A 17,884-nucleotide genomic window follows, 5' to 3' on the forward strand; every position below is an offset into this window, starting at 1 on the left:
TTGTTTTTTTTTAGGGTTTCCGGGAGCGCGTGATTGAAATCGTTATTTCGCAATCCGCCATAACCCATTAACCCTTCACAGGCAGAGGCTGTTTTCTACCTTCGACATTGTTTCGTGTTAATGTATAGCCGTATAGGTGAGGTTCGGGTTGTGTTTTTCTTCCTAAAACGATGGGAAATAACTTTTTCTTTAACTGAAACTTGGTAATACCGTATTTTTAATAACCCTGGTTATTGTTTCCTTTCACCCACGAACCTGAAGACAGTTGTTATTTTCCTTTGCTTTGGGTTTATATGTGGTTTTTAAATTGTATTCTGAACATTGAATTTTGCGCGGATTTTACCTTAAGCACTTCAAAATATTGGCGAGTCCTGGCAAAGGGGAGGGTGTAGTGAATACAGCCACAGGTAGGCCTAATGATAAAGGTGAGGTAATGATTGAGGTGAGTTGAGTAGAAGTAATGATTGAGGTAAGTTGAGTGGAGGTCATGATTGAGGTGAGGTGAGTTGAGTAGAGGTAATGATTGAGGTGAGTTCAGGTCATGATTGAGGTAAGTTGAGTAGAGGTAATGATTGAGGTGAGGTAAGTTGAGTGGAGGTCATGATTGAGGTGATGTGAGTTGAGTGGAGGTCATGATTGAGGTGAGGTGAGGTGAGTTGAGGTAATGATTGACGTGAGTTGAGTAGAAGTAATGATTGAGGTGAGTGAGTTGAGTTGAGGTAATGATTGAGGTGATTTGAGTGGAGGTCATGATTGAGGTGAGTTGAGTGGAGGTCATGATTGAGGTGATTTGAGTGGAGGTCATGATTGAGGTGATTTGAGTGGAGGTCATGATTGAGGTGAGTTGAGTGGAGGTCATGATTGAGGTGAGTTGAGTGAAGGTAATGATTGAGGTGAGTTGAGTGGAGGTCATGATTGAGGTGAGTTGAGTGAAGGTAATGATTGAGGTGAGTTGAGTGGAGGTCATGATTGAGGTGAGTTGAGTGCAGGTAATGATTAAGGCGAGTTGAGTGCAGGTAATGATTAAGGCGAGTTGAGTGCAGGTAATGGTTAAGGCGAGTCGAGTGCAGGTAATGATTGAGGTGAGTCGAGTGGAGGTCATGATGAAGGCGAGTTGAGTGCAGGTAATGATTAAGGCAAGTTGAGCGCAGGTAATGATTAAGGCGAGTTGAGCGCAGGTAATGATTAAGGCGAGTTGAGTGCAGGTAATGATTAAGGCGAGTTGAGCGCAGGTAATGATTAAGGCGAGTTGAGCGCAGGTAATGATTAAGGCGAGTTGAGCGCAGGTAATGATTAAGTGCAGATTCAGGGTTGCGTCATGGTCAGTGATTGGCCATCTGGGCTCTGGTGCCTGCCTTTTGATTGGTGGAGCGAAGCAGTCTTGCAAGGTAAACCCCTATTGGCCCCAAAGACAAGTACGGTCACCCCCCCCTCACCCCCCCCGGCACACATTCCCACGACTGGCATGATTAACTTTCGTCATTGCAGGTGGCCTCTGTGGTTGGACAATGCATCAGAGTGAGCAGGCCAGACTCTCAAGGGCGATGGGCTCAATGTGAAGGGGGGTGGGATGGCATGGGCACCTTAATGCACACATCGCACCTCAATCATTACCTGCACACACCACACCTCATTCATTACCTGCACTCACCACACCTTAATCGTTACCTACACTCATCACATGTTTATCATTCCCTGCACTCACCTCACCTTAATCATCACCTCCACTTGTCACATGGATGGATCTTCAAGGCTCTGTTCCTTGTTCTCTCCTTGACTTCCTGGTTGCTACGGGTGGTGAAACCAATCCCGACCATGCCACCTGGGTTTTCATCACTCAGCCCAATGGGCTTAGGGGTATTGTCGTCAGGGCGGGCATCCGGGCGTCCGTCAACTTTTGGTTTCTGTCAATTTCAAGGAGAACGGCTTGTCCGATTAAATCCATTTTTGCAGTGTGTGTTGGGGTTGAGTAAAGGAAGGGTCCTTTCGAAAATGGGCGCGCTGCGATTTTCTATATGGCCGCCACGGCTTCCTTTCACCATGCATGGGCTGAAGGGTTACGCCCGCTTTGCAGTGCTATTTATTTTGTTTTGTATCCTTGTTCCAGGCTCATATAAGAGCTCACACATAGAACATATAATAAAGGGATCGGGAGACAAGATGGGGAGAGAGAGGGAAGCACAAAAACTAGTGAACAGGGATATCGGTAGATCTGTGGAAGGGAGAGGGTTGGGGTGGGATACATGGGATAAAGAAGATGGACACTACAAGGACTTTCAGGAAAGAAAACGGAATTTGAAGGAGATGGATTTGTGGTGTTTTAACGGGGGTAGAAAAGATCAAAGGTTTGGATGGGGGGGGGGGGGGCAGATAAGAGATGGTGGTGAACAGGTGTTTTGAGTTTTGGGACCTGGAGGGAAGAGTGGGATTGACGAGAGTGAGGGACTTTGTTCCAGAGGTGGGGGGAGGGGGGGGGGATTATTGAGAAAGTAGATGCGAGGGTTTCCAGTCGGTCTTTTCGGAGAGACAAGGTGAGAGTTTGAGATTTGTCAGGATTGAAAGACATGTTCCACTTGTTTGACCAGTTTGTGATTTTGTCCAGGTTTGTGGATAGTGAGGAGGCTGCAGCCTGCCAATCTGAGGGTTGAGATATGGAGCGGCAGAGAGTGGAGTCATTAGAAAAGTGATGGAGAGGATTTTCCAGAGTCGGAGAGATCATTGATGAAGACCAGAAGAGGCACAGGGCCCAGAACACTGCCTTGGGGAACTCCAGCCTGAACAGGAAGGGGAGATGAGAGAAACCCATTCAGGGCCACACGTTGACTACGACCAGAGAGGGAGTCCACAAGCCATTTGTGGAGATTTCCATGGATACCATAGGAGGAGAGTTTGGAGAGCAGGGTTGGGTGCCAATTGTATCGAAGGCACAAGATATGTCAAGGGAGACGGCTCGGATTTCCTTTTTGGCTTTGAGGACCTCCATCCATTGTTGAGGCAGCAGAAGAAGCATGTCCAGAGTAGAATGACCTGGTCTAAATCCAAATTGATGATCTGAGATCAAGCCATTGGAAAAGAGGAAGGATTTGATGTCAGAAGCAATGATGGATTCCATGACTTTGCTGATAATTGGGAGCAGGCTGATTGGTCTGTAGTTGCAAGGATCTGTTTTTGCACCTTTTTTTGTGCAAAGCGGTGATGTTTGCTGATTTCCAAACTGATGGCAGATGACCTTGAGCAAAAGAGAGGGTGAAGGGAACAGAGAGAGGGTGAGATAGAGCGGCAGAGCAGGATTTTAGGACCCATGGGCTGATGCCATCTTGTCCAGTTGCAGAATCAGAGTTGAGGTTTGACAGAAACTTCTCCACCTTGTCAGGAGAGAAGGACACACATTCCATGAGCAGCTGGGTACAACTGGGTATGGTGGGTACAGAGGGTACAGAGAGAGATTGCCTTAGGACACAAGATTTTGAGGCAAACACAGAGTTGAGGCATTCGGCTTTGTCACGTGCAGTGCCAACTGTGTAGCCATTTGAGGTAAGGGAGGGGATGGAGGGGGAACAAACACCAGAAACGGATTTGACCAGATGCCCTCAGGATTTGGAGGAAGGAGACAGGTTTGAGAGTTCAGTCTTGAGATTAGAGAGCTATAGTTTTCTGGCACTCCTGAGGGTAGAAACACACTTGTTCCGAGCTTTGTGAAAGGAACTGAGATTGCCTTCTGTTGGATTAAACCTCCATGAGGCGAAGGCAAGTTGTTTCAGGGCAACTGCCTCACCAAAAGATTCCGTGTACCATGGACGGGAGTAAGGGTATGACAACTGAAGACGAGATGGGATAAATCTGTGCATGAGCGAGAGCAATTTGCTTTGGAAGAATTCCCAGGAAGAGTTGATGTCGGAGGCAGAAGAGATGGGAGACCAGTCCAGATGATTGATGGCTGCTTGAAGACCGTGCCAGTCGGCCTGAGTGAAATGCCAGACTCGTCGACGCTGAGGAGGCTCTCTGAGAATGGCCAGAGAGATGTCCTCTTTAACAAGCACATGATCAGGTGAACCGATTGGAGCAGAAGAAGAACAGCAGACATTTGCAGGGAAGTTTGTCATAACCAAGTCTAGAAGAGTTTGCACCATGTTTGCAAACGAACTATGTTTGCAGCCTCACGAACCATGTCCTGCCTTTGTAATCCCGTCTGATTCATATGTGTGTGAGAGTCATGTGCTTTTGGAGTTTTTGGTTTTATTTGCATTAAGTGTTCTGTATTTACTGGGTCTCTCTTTTGCGAAGCGTTCTCTGTTTGATGTCGTGTGTCTTATCGTTTCGTATTCCTTAAGGGCACGCATCTGCCTTGTTATGCATCCTGCCGCACCATTTGGTGCATTTGGCAAATACCCGGGGGATCAAAATCTTGATAATGAGTGTGTTTCGACGCTAGTGGAGGAAGTATCGAACCGTGGAGGGAGTGAGTATCCAATCCTCGAGGTACTCTGTGGTTTGGCTTTCTGCAAAGTGTGTTCTTCGGCCTGTGCGACCCCCACATCCTTCCGTGGTAACGATTGGTTTTGTGGTGTGGGATTGAATGAATGAATGAATGATCGTTTTAAGGCCATTTTCCCCGCTAGAGCGGGGGTTAGCCTTGCGGGCCCCATGACGATCATGGTTCCCTGTTTGAGGCAATGTTTTTATGGAGGAAGGGATTATAATATAATAAATAACCACCTTTAGAGGCCATTTTTCCCCACAAAGCGGGGGTTGGCCCTTTTCGGGCACCGTGGTTGTTGTTGTTTTTCGGTCGCCTTTTTGAAGCAATGTTTTACGGCCGGATGCCCTTCCTGACGCCAACCCTTTTTGCCGCCTTTAACGACAAACAGGGAATTACCAGTGAACTGGTCCTCAATTAGCCGACCTCGGAAGGATGACAGGCTGAGTCAACCCCCCTGGCGTTAATTTAGCGATCGACCGGGATTCGAACCCAGGATCCTGGGATCCAAAGCCGGCACCCTAGCCGCTAGCCCAACACCAGGGGATTGCAAACAAAAAAACATCCTGCATGTTTTACATGATGAGGGAGTTAGGATATTTAATTGTCATAAGGCATGTTTGGCTGCCAAGGCTTCTGTTTTTTGTTTTTTTGCAATTTGTATGATTATAATATGTTTTTAATATTAGGGGTAATAAAGGATTATTAAAGGCAAACGATGTGTCATTCCTCCTTGTCTAAGATTTTGATCATGGAGACTGTTCGATTTGGAGAAGTATTGGATCGCGTGAAGAAAGCGCTCGACAGCACAATGGCGTTCTGGATTCAGCACTCGCATGACGAAGACCATGGGTTTGTTTTGTCTGGAATATTTAACAAGGAAATCGTTTTGATCTTTCAAGAAGACAGGCATAATCACAGGAATACTTACTCCACCAGATAATCTCGCGTTCTGCCTCGAAAGCGTCTATTTGGCTGTCAGACCGTTTTAACCTTCAACCCTAAACATTAAGGAAAGAAGCTTCTTGCTATTCTTCACCAATATTATTAATTGGTTATTTTTATTCCTCCGCCGACGAAGTCACCAGAGGCATTGTTTTCAGGTTTTCAGGTTCCTTCCGTCCGTGTGTCCGTCTGTGATAGGTTTTTGTTACCGTGATAACTTTACAATGGCTGAAGGAATCGAAGTCAAACTTTGTACAGGTATGTAGAATGATGTAACGATAAACCGATGATATTTTTGTGTAAAGAGGTCAAAGGTCAGAGATTTTTTTTTTTTTTTTTGTATACAAGATCGAAGCTCGTGAAAGAGCGAACATGATTCACAAAAAAGTTAAACCGACACATAAAACATATAATAAGGGGAGCAGTAGACAAGATGGGGAAAGAGGGGGAAGGACACAAACACAACATTTGAGACCAGGGACATCGAGAGATCTGTGGGAGGGAGAGGGTTTGGGGGGAGGTGAGAGAGGTATAAACCATGTGGACACTGCAAGGACTTCCAGGAAAGAAGTTGGAATTTCAAAAAAGAGGAGCTGGGATGAATTAGCGGGGTTAGAAAAGATCAAGTTTTTGGATGGGGGAAGATAAGAGATGGTGGTGAACAGCTGTTTTAAAGACCTGGAGGGAGGAGTGGGATTGAAGGGAGTGGGGGAGTTTGTTCCAGAGGCGGGAGAAAAGAGGAATGAAAGAGTGAAGGTGAATAGACGGTCTTTATTTCGGCAGTTTAACCATAAGAGGGTTGCAGGCAGATCTTGTGCGACCTGAAGGAATATTGGGGGGACAGAGCACAGAGAGAGCTGGGGGAGCAAGGCCGGAGAGGAGTCGATAGAAGACAGAAAGACCACCAATCTGCCTGCGGTGAGTGAGTGAAAGGCCCTCGGAGTTAGCTTCATCGCAGGAGATTACAATGATTCTGAAAGCTTTGGTTTTAACAGCATGAAGCCGAGCTAGGTGTGAGGCACGAGCACCGGCCCAGAGGGGGGAACAGTATTTCATTGAGCTGCAGATGAAAGCTTTGTATCTGGTGAGGAGCTCAGGTGTGCCAAGAAAGGACTTCGCATGGCGGAAGATGCCCAGTCGGCGACTAGCTTTGGAAGTACTTGCTTTGGATGCTTTGCTTTTGAAGCTTTTGGAAGCTTTTGGACTAGATTTGGAAGCCAACTTAGAAATGTGGTTTTCCCAGGAAAGATCATGGGAGATAGTGAGACCCAAAAGCTTGAGCGACAGAACTTCTTGGAGAGGATTGTTGAGAAAGTATATGGGAGGGTTGTCCAGTCGGTCTTTTCGGAGAGACATAGTAAGAGTGTGAGATTTGTCAGGATTGAAAGACATGTTCCACTTGTTTGACCAGTCTGTGATTTTGTGCAGGTCTGCATAGTGAAGAGGCTGCTGCCTGCCGATCTGAGGGATGAGGAATGGAGCGGCAGAAAGTGAAGTCATCAGCAAAGAGATAGAGGATTTTCCAGAGAGTCGAAGAGATCATTGATGAAGACCAGAAATAGCACAGGGCCCAGAACACTGCCTTGGGGAACTCCAGCCTGAACAGGAAGGGGAGATGAGAGAAATCCATTCAGGGCCACACGTTGACTACGACCAGAGAGGAAGTCCGCAAGCCAAGCGTGGAGATTTCCATGGATACCATAGGAGGAGAGTTTGGTGAGCAGAGCTGGGTGCCAGACCATATCGAAGGCACATGACATGTCGAGGGAGACAGCTCTGATTTCCTCTTTGGCATTGAGGACCTCCATCCATTGTTGAGACAGCAGAAGCAGCATGTCCAGAGAAGAATGACCTGGTCTGAATCCAAATTGATGATCGGAGATCAAGCCATTGGAGAAGAGGAAGGATTTGATATCCGAAGCAATGATGGATTCCATGACTTTGCTGATAATTGGGAGCAGGCTGATTGGTTTGTAGTTGCAAGGATCTGTTTTGCTCCTTTTTTGTGTAAAGCGATAATGTTTGCTGATTTCCAAACTGATGGCAGATGACCTGAGCAAAAGAGAGGGTGAAGGGAACAGAGAGAGGGTGAGATAGAGCGGCAGAGCAGGATTTTAGGACCCGTGGGCTGATGCCGTCTGGTCCAGTTGCAGAATCAGTCGAGGCTTGACAGAAACTTCTCCACCTTGTCGAGAGAGAAGGACACAGAGTCCAGGAGCAGTTGGGTTCGACTGGGAAAGGAGGGAACAGAGAGAGATGGGTTTGGGACTAAAGATTTTGAGGCAAACACAGAGTTGAGGCATTCGGCTTTGTCACGTGCAGTGTCAACTGTGTAGCCATTTGAGGTAAGGGAGGGGATGGAGGGGGAACAAACACCAGAAACGGATTTGACCAGACGCCACCTGGATTTGGAGGAAGGAGACAGGTTTGAGAGTTCATTCTTGAGTGTGGAGAGATAGTGCTTCCTGGCACTCCTGAGGGTAGAAACACACTTGTTCCGAGCTTGGTGGAAGGAACTGAGTTTGCCTTCAGTTGGATTAGCCTTCCAAGAGGCAAAGGCAAGTTGTTTCAGGGCAACTGCCTCACCACAAGAGAGATGATGTAAAGTAAAAATTATGTTACCGTGTCAACTTGTAAACCAGTGATGGGATTTTGACCAAACTTCATATGAGTACATATTATGATGATAAGATGAACTGGTTCGATTTCGGCCTTAAAGGTCAGAGGTCATGTCAGGTAAAAATGTGATACTTGAGAACAGTTGAGGGTATTTAAATCAAACTTGGTACAAGTATGTATTGTGATATAATAATGTGGGCGTAAGCATATCTGTCGACGTCGTGACGTCGAAGAGCGCCATTATAGTTATTCTCACAACATTGAAGTATTACATTGCATAGTACTTTAATGAAGTGCCAGAAAATTGTGGTGCACTTGACACTTTTTAAAATGAAACATCAATCCACTCTATTTTTTTTTTTTTTTTACTTATTTTCTGCTCAAGAAAAGTTTTAAATCAAAATCCAGTACCGGCATCTGTCGATCAGGTTGTTTCACTTTGCAATCAAATGTCCCTTTCCGACTTGTTTCATTGGTTCTTAAAGCTAATCATTGGAACCAATGATAGTCTGGTGTTGGCTTAACTGTTAAGGTGGCTGGCTTGAGATGTTACTGTCCTGAGACAGAGCCCCGTTATGCTGTTGAAATAACACCAGGTGGGTTGACTCAGCCAGATGGTCATCATTGACCTGGTGGTCACCTGAAATAACACCAGGTGGTCATTCTTCCAAGGTCGGCAAAATGAGCACCAGCTGACTGGTAAACGGGGGCATTGCATCAGTGGCACAGCCGCACCCCCAGAAAATGATGCAGCTGCAGGCTGCATACGAATCACCACCACCACTGAAACCAATGTCCAAATGGACAATTTGCCAAGAGAATGTATGTAAAGCAATAACAAATGTGATTGGATAGCAAGAAGTACTTCAGTGCAGTATGCTGAGCATGATGTGCACACAAAGCTCATTGGTCTCACCTAAAATCCACTCGAGTCAAGACTGGTCCATCATCTCCAAACTTCGCATGCTTCTGGTATTCCCTCGAAAATGGACTCATTTTTTTCGTCACATTCATTCCATCCCACATTCATACTTTTTGTCGATTATCTCGACTCTGCACTGCTGCGTGTGGTGAGGCCGTCACAAGAAAATAACTCGTATTTTCCTCCTGGAAGGCAAAATCTACTGAAAGTGATCTGTTGTCTCTCGACACAACTCGGAACCATTGTGAATGCATTCTATGAAGTACGACAGGCCGACAACAGGCTCACCTGCAATTTTAATTCTCCAGGCCCTCACCATCCTCCAAAGCCTGGCAGGAGCTGGTCAGGACGTCAGGTATTTGTGTAATACACATTTCACTTGTATTCCTTTCCTATTACACAGTTCCAACGCTCCCGTTGTTTGTGGCCGTGGCCTTGTTTGCCGGTGGCCTTGTGGTCTTGGTGGCCTTGTGGCCTTGTTTGCCGCTGTGGTCTTGATTAGCGGCTGCAGTCGTTTGCCGCTGCGTTTGCCGCTGCGTTTGCCGCTTTGCCTCCTCGACCTTGGCCTCGTACTCGTCCCTTCGCTCCTGCCTGGCATGGCTCTGAAGTACTCCGCCGCAAGGCTTCTTCTGCTCAATACCCGCTCCACCCCATCATGCATCTCTGCCATCAAATCAAATGGACTCCTCCGACGACCCAGGTACATTCACCGTGGCTCCGGTCGCAAGTTTGTTTATTTGCAATCAGGTCACTCCATCCCCGTCCTCTGGTCGGCTCAGCGCACTCTCACTCTTCGTCCCAGCGCACCTGGTCACAGCAACCCACACGATCGCACCTCTTGCCTACGAACCCTGGCTAAATCACCTGAATTCATCCCTGCTGTTCAAAACAACATCAAGCTCACCCTGTTCAACACCCGGTCCCTCAACAATAAATGCCTCATCCTGAACGAATACATCCTGGATAACAAACTGGACTTTCTCTGTCTCACCGAAACCTGGCAACAACCTCTGGACTACTACACACTCAACCTCACCACACCCAATGGATATTCCTACGTCAATAAACCACGCTCGGAGGGCCGAGGTGGTGGAATTGCCGTTATCCACCGTCAAGACATCAAGACCAACCTCATCTCCATCTCATCTGCTCCATCATTTGAACACCTGGCTTTAAAACTCTCTGGTCACACGCAGTCAGTCATGGCTGTCGTCTACCGCCCTCCCAAACCACACCCATCATTCCTGTCTGACTTCTCCTACTTTCTGACCCAGCTATGTTCCCTCTCCCCCTCAATCCTCCTCCTTGGTGATTTCAATATCCACATGGACTCCACTGACTCCACAATAACCACTGACTTCACTGATTTACTCACCTGCTTTAACCTCACTCAACATGTCGACTTTCCTACCCATATCCGTGGTCACATTTTGGACCTTGTCTGCTCCACTGGATTAAATTTGCACCATCTCTATGGCTCCGACCTCACCCTCTCTGACCACTTAGCCATCACTCTGACCATCAACATCCCCGCCCCAACACCAAGGCATTATCGCACAATCAACTTCCGTAAGCTAAACGCTCTTTCACCTACCTCATTCTCATCCACCCTCTCTGAAAAAATGTCCACTTCTCCCTTCATTGACCTCCACACCCCTTCCGACCTCACTGACTACTACAACCACACTCTCTCCTCCTGCCTTGACCAGCTTGCGCCTGTAAAAACCAAAACAGTTTCTTTCACCCATTCTGCTCCCTGGTTTACCCCTGAACTCCACCTGATGAAAACTCGTGCTCGCCAACTTGAAAGACTCCGCAATAAAACGGGTCTCACAGTTCACTCCCAAGCCTACAAGGACCACATACAACACTACAAAGATGCCCTCTCCCGCGCCCGCTCTGCCTACTACTCTCAAATTATCCACTCTGGCTCCGGAAACCCAAAAGCACTCTTCTCGACAATAAACAAACTCCTCCGCCCCCTGAACACCACCACCCAGTCATTCACAGTAGACAACTGCATCTCCTTCCTCTCTTTCTTCCAACGCAAAATTGACAACATCTACAACAGCTTGACCACCGCCGCACCCGCTCCCCCTCCAACCACCTGCCCCCCCCTTGTCCTGCCATCCCCTGTCTCGGTTCTCCCCAATCTCTCCTACTGACCTCTCTGAACTCCTCATAGGAATGAAAACTGCCACCTGCACTCTTGACCCCATCCCCTCCAGCTTTGTCAAAGCCTCCCTCCCTGCTCTCTCTCCACTTATCATTGCAACAATAAACTCCTCCCTGTCTACAGGCATCGTCCCACCTTCCCTCAAAATTGCTGCTGTTACCCCCATTCTAAAAAAACCTGGTCTAAACCCTGACACCCTAAACAACTTCAGACCCATCTCCAACCTACCCTTTCTGTCAAAAGTTTTGGAACGCGCTGTAGCCACTCAACTCAAACATCATCTCTCTGCCAATAACTTGTATGAAACATTCCAATCCGGATTCCGCTCCAACCACAGTACTGAAACTGCTCTCCTCAAAATCACCAACGACCTTCTCCTCTCCTCTGACGCTGGCAACCTCAACATTCTCGTCCTCCTCGACCTCAGCGCTGCCTTTGACACCATCGATCACACTATCCTCCTCACCCGACTTGAATCCACCTTTAACGTCACCGGCACTGCCCTCTCTTGGATTAAATCATACCTCTCTGACAGATGCCAGTTCATCTCCATCAATAACTGCAAATCCCCCACTGCTCCCCTCCCCCAAGGTGTCCCCCAAGGTTCAGTTCTTGGCCCCCTCCTCTTCATCCTTTACCTGTCCCCGCTCGGTCACTTAATCCGCCGTCATGGTCTCCAATTCCACTGCTTCGCCGATAACATCCAGCTTTTCATCTCCACCAAGTCCGTCTCCACCGACACCCACTCTATCCTGACAAACTGCATCACTGAAATAAAATCCTGGCTTCAAATCAACTTCCTCAAGCTTAACTGTGATAAATCTGAAATAATCATCATTGGCCCAAAAACGCTCACAAAATCCACCCATAACTTTGCCCTCAACATCGACGGTATCCCAGTATCCACCTCCCCTCACATCCGGAATCTTGGCGTCATCTTTGACCAAACCCTTTCCTTCGACAAATACACTAAACAGATCACAAAGTCAGCCTTCTTTCACCTGAAAAACATTGCCCGTCTCCGCTCATCCCTCTCCTCCACGGCTGCAGAAACCCTCATCCACGCCTTCATCACCTCCCGTCTGGACTACTGCAATAGCCTCCTCTATGGTTCACCCTCAAAAATCACCAATAAACTCCAATACATTCAGAACTCCGCTGCCCGTCTACTCACTCATTCCCGGACCCGTGACCACATCACCCCCGTCCTTTACAAGCTTCACTGGCTCCCCATCCCCCAGAGAATCCAGTACAAAATCCTCCTCCTGACATACAAAGCCCTCCATAACCTGGCCCCATCCTACCTGGCTGACCTCCTCTCCAGACACACTCCCACCCGCAACCTCCGCTCTGCTGGTACCAACCTCCTGACCCCCTCCATCCGGACCAAATTCAGATCCTGGGGGGACAGGGCCTTCTCCATCGCTGCTCCCACCCTCTGGAACTCACTACCTCACACCATCAGAGACTCCTCCTCACTCACCACATTCAAAACATCACTAAAGACCCACCTGTTCAACGCTGCATTCAACATTCAACCCACAGCATTTAACCCCTGACTATCTCTTCTCCTTCTCCCTCCTTTTGCTTTAAATATTTCCCTATTGATTCTTGTCTTGTCTTTTTGATTCTTGTCTTATATATATGCCGTATATCGCTGCTGTTTGTTTTCTTGATTCTTGTCTTTTTGCAATTGTTGTTTTCATGTATTGTTATGCATTATGTTTTCCACTCTGTCAAAGCGCCTTTGGGCTTCTGGAAAAGCGCTATACAAAATAAATGAATTATTATTATTATTAATGGTTGGAATCATGCTGGACACTGAGATCGAAATAAAAAAAGCAATTACTGAAATGCGTCTTCGCTCAAAAAGCCAAAGTCCCAAATCCATCCCTTCCTGCACCCATCCTTTCCACCTTTACATAATGTTCCCTTCAGCATGTGGACTTATCCCCTATCACAGTGGAGTGGTTTTATAAAATCAGATTCACGAACCATGCTGTATACATGTCGTTGCTGCTGTCGAAGCAGTTTCTATGGCAAGGGTTGCAATCTCAGATGGATCGCCACTCCGACACAGGAAGTTAGGGCAGGAATTTGGAATTTGACCAAGATTCCAGCGATTGCTTGTCTACTTGTTTGCTCCCCACCAACTAATGCCGGCAGATAGGACACAGAGTTTAACATCCATACGAGGGACACACTGATTAATCGCCCTGCATGTGAAACACCAAGATGAGAGTTTATTGCTCGCCAAGATTCCGCCCTAGGCTGGATAGTTTAGAGGTTAGCGTGCCGACCTCTAGGCCTTCCTGCCAGCCCGAGTACTTTCTTACCCAACTCCAAACCTCCATGCAACTGGTTCTGATGGCATAAGTGCTCTAATCTTTAGCAACTGTGCTACAGTCCTATCATACTCTCTCTCTCTCTCTCTCTCTCTCTCTCTCTCTCTCTCTCTCTCTCTCTCTCTCTCTCACTCACTCACTCACTCACTCACTCACTCACTCACTCACACTCACTCACTCACTCACTCACTCACTCACACACACCATGGTGGATAGAAGACATTTATTGCAACGAGGAGGGGGGAGTCGCCTGGGCATATTTCATGCCTCCCAGATAAAGATTGTAGAATGGAAAAACTAAAAAAAACTTTTAAAGAAGCCGAAAGTGCTTCCAAGTGTTCCTGCGAGAAATGTATGTACCTCTGCACAGCAAAACACTCGGGGAACTTCCTCATCAGCTTGTCCAAAAAGTTGACCTGTTGCAGTTCGTATTGAAAAAATTCCCAGAGATGTGCACCTGTGAAAGGCCCAAAAGTTTGTAGATGAGTGTGTTCTACCCAAACCTTCTTGCTTCTTAACACCAATGGGAAGATCATATGTGGGGCTTGTTGATGCACAAGGTAAGTTTAACATGATGATATTAATCATGTTTGGGAGGTTGGGGTAGGATTCGGAGCTGTATGGGCTGTGAGGAATATTATAATGAACATATGTCACCCACAGGGTGAACCGTATCTTGCCAAAATGTGAACATGAGTGACTTGCTTCAGGTCACAGTGAGGTGAACAGAACTGCTATCCACTAGAAGCGCAAAGTGACCTTGACCTTTGACCTTGACCTTAATAATTTCGTATGGGGAATAGTATGTCTTCATGACCAACGCACATGAAATATTGAAAGATTTTGATGAGAACTGAGGAAATAATTTTTTCATGAAAATTCCGTTTTTTCGTCATGACGTCATCAAATGACGTCATAGCGTCAAACTGTTTACAGATCTGGGAAGCACTCATCAAGGGCATTCATATGAGGTATTACTCGATATGGTACCTACGATTTCAAAATTTGACCTTGGGGTCAATAATTTTCGACCTCCAGCGCTAACCATGAAGGTCAAGGCCGATCACCACCAAAAAATAATCAGCTGAGCGCCGGACCATATACTAGATTCCCATGAAGTTTGGAGACGATCCGATCAAAGTTACTCAAAAAATAAGGATTTCAACATTTGACCTTGGGGTCAATAATTTTCGACCTCCAGCGCTAACCATGAAGGTCAAGGCCGATCGCCACCAAAAACTAATCAGCTGAGCGCCGGACCATATACTAGATTCCCATGAAGTTTGGAGACGATCCGATCAAAGTTACTCAAAAAATAAGGGTTTCGTCGACCTCCATGATTGACCACAAAGTGACCTTGACCTTTGACCTTGACCTTCAAAATTTTGTGTGCTGAAGGGTATCTCTATAGGACTCTGATATGCGAAGTTACATGCGAAGATATGCGAAGATATGGTACCTACGATTTCAACATTTGACCTTGGGGTCAATAATTTTCGACCTCCAGCGCTAACCATGAAGGTCAAGGCCGATCGCCACCAAAAACTAATCAGCTGAGCGCCGGACCATATACTAGATTCCCATGAAGTTTGGAGACGATCCGATCAAAGTTACTCAAAAAATAAGGGTTTCAACATTTGACCTTGGGGTCAATAATTTTCGACCTCCAGCGCTAACCATGAAGGTCAATGCCGATCGCCACCAAAAACTAATCAGCTGAGCGCCGGACCATATACTAGATTCCCATGAAGTTTGGAGACGATCCGATCAAAGTTACTCAAAAAATAAGGGTTTCGTCGACCTCCATGATTGACCACAAAGTGACCTTGACCTTTGACCTTGACCTTCAAAATTTTGTGTGCTGAAGGGTATCTCTATAGGACTCTGATATGCGAAGTTACAGGAGTTTCCAATAATAACTGTGGTCTACAGAGTGATCTAAACGTGAAAAAAAATGATTAACCACAAACAAAAAAACAAACAAAAAAATAAACATATGTCACCCACAGGGTGAACCGTATCTTGCCAAAATGTGAACATGAGTGACTTGCTTCAGGTCACACTGAGGTGAACACCTCCATGATTGGCCGCAAAGTGACCTTGACCTTTGACCTTGACCTTCATAATTTTGTGTGCTAAAGGGTATCTCTAAAAGACTCTGATATGCGAACTTACAAGAGTTTCCAAAGGGAACTGTGCTCTACAGAGTGACCTAAACAATGCGAACTAAAGCAATACAATATACATGAAAAGTGCAGTTTTTTCGTCATAATGCCGTCAAATGACGTCACATTGTCAAACTAGTTATATGTTTGGAAAGCACTCAACAAGGGCTTCAATTTGAGGTACTACTCGATATGGTAACTGAAACTTGAAAATTTTACCTTTTGGTCAAAATTGAATGACCTTCAAAATGACCTTGAAGGTCAAGGCCGATCGACACCAAAAACTAATCAGCTGAGCGCCATACCACACCCTATATACCCACCAAGTTTGGAGATCATAAGATCAAAGTTACTCAAAAAATAAGGGTTTCGTTGACCTCCATGATTGACCGCAAAGTGACCTTGACCTTTGACCTTGACCTTCAAAATTTTGTGTGCTGAAGGGTATCTCTATAGGACTCTGATATGCGAAGTTACAGGAGTTTCCAATAATAACTGTGGTCTACAGAGTGATCTAAACGTGAAAAAAAAATGATTAACCACAAACAAAATAAACATATGTCACCCACAGGGTGAACCGTATCTTGCCAAGTGACCTTGACCTTTGACCTTGACCTTCATAATTTTGTGTGCTAAAGGGTATCTCTAAAAGACTCTGATATGCGAACTTACAAGAGTTTCCAAAGGGAACTGTGCTCTACATAGTGACCTAAACAATGCGAACTAAAGCAATACAATATACATGAAAAGTGCAGTTTTTTCATCATAACGCCGTCAAATGACGTCACATTGTCAAACTAGTTATATGTTTGGAAAGCACTCAACAAGGGCTTCAATTTGAGGTACTACTCGATATGGTAACTGAAACTTGAAAATTTTACCTTTTGGTCAAAATTGAATGACCTTCAAAATGACCTTGAAGGTCAAGGCCGATCGACACCAAAAACTAATCAGCTGAGCGCCATACCACACCCTATATACCCACCAAGTTTGGAGATCATAAGATCAAAGTTACTCAAAAAATAAGGGTTTCGTTGACCTCCATGATTGACCCAATTGAATGACCTTCAAAATGACCTTGAAGGTCAAGGCCGATCGACACCAAAAACTAATCAGCTGAGCGCCATACCACACCCTATATACCCACCAAGTTTGGAGATCATAAGATCAAAGTTACTCAAAAAATAAGGGTTTCGTTGACCTCCATGATTGACCGCAAAGTGACCTTGACCTTTGACCTTTACCTTCAAAATTTTGTGTGCTGAAGGGTATCTCTATAGGACTCTGATATGCGAAGTTACAGGAGTTTCCAATAATAACTGTGGTAAATATGGTAACTGAAACTTGAAAATTTTACCTTTTGGTCAAAATTGAATGACCTTCAAAATGACCTTGAAGGTCAAGGCCGATCGACACCAAAAACTAATCAGCTGAGCGCCATACCACACCCTATATACCCACCAAGTTTGGAGATCATAAGATCAAAGTTACTCAAAAAATAAGGGTTTCGTTGACCTCCATGATTGACCCAATTGAATGACCTTCAAAATGACCTTGAAGGTCAAGGCCGATCGCCACCAAAAACTAATCAGCTGAGCGCCGGACCATATACTAGATTCCCATGAAGTTTGGAGACGATCCGATCAAAGTTACTCAAAAAATAAGGGTTTCGTTGACCTCCATGATTGACCGCAAAGTGACCTTGACCTTTGACCTTGACCTTCAAAATTTTGTGTGCTGAAGGGTATCTCTATAGGACTCTGATATGCGAAGTTACAGGAGTTTCCAATAATAACTGTGGTCTACAGAGTGATCTAAACGTGAAAAAAAAATGATTAACCACAAACAAAAAAACAAACAAACAAACAAACATACAAGCTGACTGATACATCTAGCAAAAACTTCGTTTTGGCAAGATAACAAACATACAAGCTGACTAATACATCTTGCAAAAACTTCGTTTTGGCAAGATAAATATATATTTTGTTTGGTTCCGAAGTCAAAAGAGATATACTAGATTATTTTTTTGTACACCGCTCCTTTCCTATGCCATCTCCAGGCACTGCAAAACGTCATTGCCAGGCACCGAAAGGGGCTCGGCGGTGACGCACGCTGAAAGGGAGTACTCAGTTTTCACTCTGGTTGTTGTAGACCGCACCTTTCCTATGCCATCTCCAGGCGTGGCATATCGTCATTGCCGGGCACCGAAGGGGGCTCGGCAATGACGCACGCTGA

General features: G+C 45.9%; 1 protein-coding gene across 3 annotated transcripts in view; it reads left to right on the top strand.

Annotated features, from left to right (window-relative positions):
• The window catches only part of RENBP (renin binding protein), a 91,839-nt gene continuing 73,955 nt past the window's right edge, over positions 1–17,884 (top strand). For all 3 annotated transcript variants that reach the window (XM_068133406.2, XM_068133408.2, XM_068133407.2), the window contains exons 1-2: positions 1–136; positions 5,220–5,329. In XM_068133406.2, the coding sequence (XP_067989507.2) occupies positions 5,229–5,329 (101 nt within the window). In that variant the 5' untranslated portion in view covers positions 1–136; positions 5,220–5,228. The remainder of the gene's footprint in view (positions 137–5,219; positions 5,330–17,884) is intronic.

The sequence above is a fragment of the Myxine glutinosa genome, chromosome 12 (genome assembly GCF_964187855.1).
Source record: "Myxine glutinosa chromosome 12, kmMyxGlut1.1, whole genome shotgun sequence".
NCBI lineage: Eukaryota > Metazoa > Chordata > Myxini > Myxiniformes > Myxinidae > Myxine > Myxine glutinosa.